Consider the following 4590-nt stretch of genomic DNA (forward strand, 5'->3'; position numbering starts at 1 on the left):
GAGCTTCAGTGTGCAATGTTCAAAACAATGTTCAAAACAACAGATAAAGCCAGAAATCTAGGTGTAGTCATGGACTCTGACCTGAGTTTCAACAGTCACATTAAAACAGTTACTAAATCAGCCTACTATCACCTAAAGAATATATCTAGGATTAAAAGACTAATGTCACAGCAGGATTTGGAAAAACTTGTCCATGCTTTTATCTTCAGTAGACTCGACTACTGCAATGGTGTCTTCACAGGTCTCACTAAAAAATCTATTAGGAAGCTTCAGCTAATTCAGAACGCTGCTGCTCGAGTCCTCACTAACACTAAGAAAGTGGATCACATCACTCCTGTTCTGAAGTCTTTACACTGGCTTCCTGTGTGTCACAGAATAGATTTCAAAATACTGCTGCTGGTTTATAAAGCACTGAATGGTTTAGGCCCAAAATATATTTCTGACCTCCTGCTAAATTATGAACCATCCAGATCTCTCAGGTCTTCAGGGACTGGTCAGCTTTCTGTCCCCAGAGTCAGAACTAAACATGGTAAAGCAGCATTCAGTTATTATGCTCCAAATATCTGGAACAAACTCCCAGAAACCTGCAGGTCCGCTGCAACTCTTACTACTTTTAAATCCAGGCTGAAGACTTTTCTTTTTGTCGCTGCTTTTAATTGAACTATTCATATCTTAGACTGCACTGTAACTTTTATCCATGTACTTTTTTCTTTTAATGTTTAATTGCACTGTAACTTTTATCCATGTATTTTTTCTTTTAATGTTTATTTTATTAGCTTTTCTTTTTAATGACTGATTTTAAATGCCATTTTCTTAATCTCTTGTCATTTTTTGTAAAGCACTTTGAATTGCCTTGTGTTGAAAAGTGCTATATAAATAAACTTGCCTTGCCTTGCCTTGCCTTGCCTTGCCTTGCCTTGCCTTGCCTTGCCTTGCCTTGCCTTGCCTTGCCTTGCCTTGCCTTGCCTTGCCTTGCCTTGCCTTGCCTTGCCTTGCCTTGCCTTGCCTTGCCTTGCCTTGCCTTGCCTTGCCTTGCCTTGCCTTGCCTAGTGATGCCTTTTGGCTTGACAAACGCACCGGCAGTGTTTCAGGCCCTCATAAATTAGGTGTTGGGGGACTTCCTGAATACGTTTGTGTTTGTATATCTTGATGACATTTTGATTTTTTTCTCCTGACAACATAACCCACCAGCAGCATGTCCGTCAAGTCCTCGACCGCCTGCTACAGAACCAACTTTATGTTAAAGCAGAAAAGTGCGAGTTCCATGTCCAAACCACATCGTTCCTGGGTTTCATCATCACCCCCGGTCAAATAAAGATGGACCCTGTCAAGGTCAGTGCCGTGGCCGAGTGGTCAGTTCCTGTCAACAGGAAAAAACTACAGCAGTTCCTGGGGTTTGCACATTTTTATAGACCTTTCATCAGAAATGTCAGTTCTATTGCTTCCCCGCTACATTTACTTACCTCTCCTCATGTCCCTTTTGAATGGAACTCCAAAGCTGCTAACGCTTTTCAAGCTCTAAAGGAGATGTTCACCTCTGCTCCCATCCTCACCATCCCAGATCCACTTTGACAGTTCGTGGTAGAGGTGGATGCCTCTAACCTCGGTGTGGGGGCATTTCTCTCTCAGCGGGCTGCAAAGGATAATAAGCTCCATCCCTGCGCTTATCTCTCCCGTAAGTTGTCCCCAGCGGAAAGGAACTACCACCTGGGCAATCGTGAACTACTGGCAGTGAAACAAGCCTTGGAGGAGTGGAGACATTGGCTAGAAGGGGCCGCTCAGCCGTTCCTGGTATGGACAGACCATAAGAACCTTGAATACATAAAAAAGGCTAAGAGACTGAATTCACGCCAGGCTAGATGGACACTTTTTTTCAGTCGTTTTGATCTTACCTTGTCATTTAAACCTGGTTCCCAGAACACCAAGCCAGATGCCTTGTCCCGTCTGTTTGACCCTGAGCCTGCTGCCAAGGAACCAGAACCCATCCTACCACTGAACCGTGTGGTAGTAGCGGTAACTTGGCAGATAGAAAAAGAGGTGCAGCAAGCAAATGTTGAGAGCCCAGCACCTAGTGAGTGTCCGCCTAATAGGCTGTTTGTTACAGTGCCCTTACGCTCCAAGATCATTCACTGGGCTCACACGTCCTTGCTCACTTGTCATCCTGGGGTTAGAGGAATCATGTTCGCACTCAAGCAGTGTTTCTGGTGGCCGTCCATGGCTAACGATGTTGGTGAATATGTGAATGCCTGTCCTGTTTGTGCTCGCAGCAAAACTTCTTCCAGGTCTTGGGCTGGGTTGCTGCAGCCGTTGCCCATTCCTCAACGGCCCTGGTCTGACATATCCATGGACTTTGTTACTGGACTCCCGGTGTCTCGAGGTAATACCACTGTGCTAACAGTGGTAGATCGTTTTTCTAAAATGACTCATTTTATGAAATGAAGATGACCAATGTGTTCTGCATACATGGATTTCCCAGGGATATTGTGTCAGACCGGGGCCCACAGTTTGTTTCCAAGTTCTGTAAAGAGTTCTGCAGTCTCATTGGAGCCACCGCTAGCCTCTCCTTTGGGTATCACCCCCAGTCCAACGGACAAATGGAGAGATTAAATCAAGTGTTGGAGACATGTCTGAGGTGCTTGGTGGCTCAGAATCCCTCATCGTGGAGCAAGCATCTAACCTGGGTGGAATACGCCCACAATTCTCTTCCCACCTCTGCCACAGGTCTGACTCCCTTCCAGTGCGTCTTTGGCTACCAACCACCCGTGTTTGCTGAGACTGAAAAGGAGGTCTTGGTCCCGTCTGCACATGCCCTGGTCAGACGTTCCCACCGCATCTGGGCGGCTACCCGTCGAACCCTTCTAAGGAGTTCTTCTTCAATGAAAAGGGGGGCTGACCGACACCGCCGGGCCAGCTCCAGTGTACCAGTCTGGGCAGAAGGTGTGGTTGTCCACGAAATATCTACCCCTCCATGTCGCTTCAAGAAAATTAGCCCCCAGGTTTGTTGGTCCTTTTCCAATAACGAAGATTGTGAACCCTGTGTCTGTGCGCCTGCGACTCCCCAGGTCCTGTCGGGTCCACCCTACATTCCACATTGGGAAGATCAAGCCTGTCAAGGAAAGCAGTTTGGTGCCCGCAACTAAACCTCCGCCACCCCCCAGAATTGTTGATGGTGGCCTTGTTTATATGGTCAAGAAACTGCTGGCAGTCCGGAGAAGGGGACGTGGCAGGCAGTTCCTCGTTGACTGGAAAGGCTATGGAGCAGAGGATAGGATGTGAATCCCTTCTCGCTACGTTGTGGATCAGGAGTTGATCAGGGATTTCTACAGGCAACATCCTAATCTGCCTGTGCCGTCAGGAGACGTGCCTAGAGGGGGTAATGTTGTGACTCGACAGATATGTTAGGTTTAGTTATGTTTTTATTCTAGTTTTGTGTTTTTATCTTGTCACTTCCTGTTTTTATTTTGAAAGTAATCTTTCCTGTCATTCCAGATCCCACACTTCCTGCCTTTGTGTGTTTCCCGCCCGTGAGATTGCTTGGCCCTGCCCTGATTGTTTTCACCTGTGCCCATCCCCCTCACCTATATATAGCCCTGTTGTTTCTTTGTTCCTTTGTCAGTTCGTTATGTTTCATATCGTGAGCACCTAGGCCTTTTGACCTTGCGATTTAGACCTTTTGCCAAGTGAGTTTTTGTGTTGCTGTACAACTTAGTTTTGGCTGTTTAACTACTTTCTATTTTTTGAAAGTACGATTTAGTTTTTGTTATTAAAGAACAATCTATTTTTGGACAACTGTCTCCGAGTCCTGCTTTTGGGTCCTGCGTCCTGTGTCTCGGTTCATAACAGCCATACTTTACCATAGGTCAGAATGTGTGTTTTCTAGGTGCTAAATTAGATCTGATGTAATATCATGTAAGAGGGATACAGATTATAAAGTGGGGGCTCATAAGGGACAGGCTCCAACAGTTAGCCCATTAGTGCTATATAAACAGACCAATGATTCAGGTCTAGCTCACCTGTAATGTTTATTATTTTATAGTTGTATCTTATGAACAGTCACAGGGCCTGTCTACACACTGATATATATATTTCCATTGAAAGCACAGTAACATGTCATCTAAACCTTCTCCTGCCCAGTTTGACCCTGGATGCTGAGACGTACATGATGTTTCCACAGAGTGATAATATATCTGCGTCAGGAGTGTTTCTCTGACATTGACCGAGGTCAGTCTGCTCTCTGACGTCATGAACAAAGTGTGTTATCAGTGAACGCTGACCTTTACAAATGTGTCCTGCTTGTAATTCATCTGGGTGATGTAACATCGGCAGAGTACGATTCCTCCTGGAAGCACTGAGTGTACCTGCTGAGGTTCAGAGACATGCAGCATCTACAAAGTGTTTTACCTAAAGCCACTTTCTGTCTGGAATCTAGTTCGCTGTTAGGGTTGGACAGTTAGCAGAGGAAGCATGCAAAGGGTTCCTCTGAGAGTTTATATATAATAATCTTCTGTGGCTGAAGATGAGCTCATGTTGACAAGACAAAACAATGAGCTGTAAGTGGATAAACAGGAGATTTGTGTAACCAATATTCCA

At 45.4% G+C, this 4590-nt stretch overlaps 1 protein-coding gene across 1 annotated transcript; it reads left to right on the forward strand.

Annotated features, from left to right (window-relative positions):
* Positions 1-2146: 2146 nt before the first annotated feature.
* LOC117535227 lies at positions 2147-3140 on the forward strand. Its single transcript, XM_034199620.1, has 2 exons — positions 2147-2377; positions 2722-3140. The coding sequence occupies exons 1-2, from the start codon at positions 2179-2181 to the stop codon at positions 3138-3140; spliced, it is 618 nt and encodes a 205-aa protein (XP_034055511.1). The 5' UTR covers positions 2147-2178.
* Positions 3141-4590: the final 1450 nt, after the last annotated feature.

This window comes from Gymnodraco acuticeps, unplaced genomic scaffold, assembly GCF_902827175.1.
Source record: "Gymnodraco acuticeps unplaced genomic scaffold, fGymAcu1.1, whole genome shotgun sequence".
NCBI lineage: Eukaryota > Metazoa > Chordata > Actinopteri > Perciformes > Bathydraconidae > Gymnodraco > Gymnodraco acuticeps.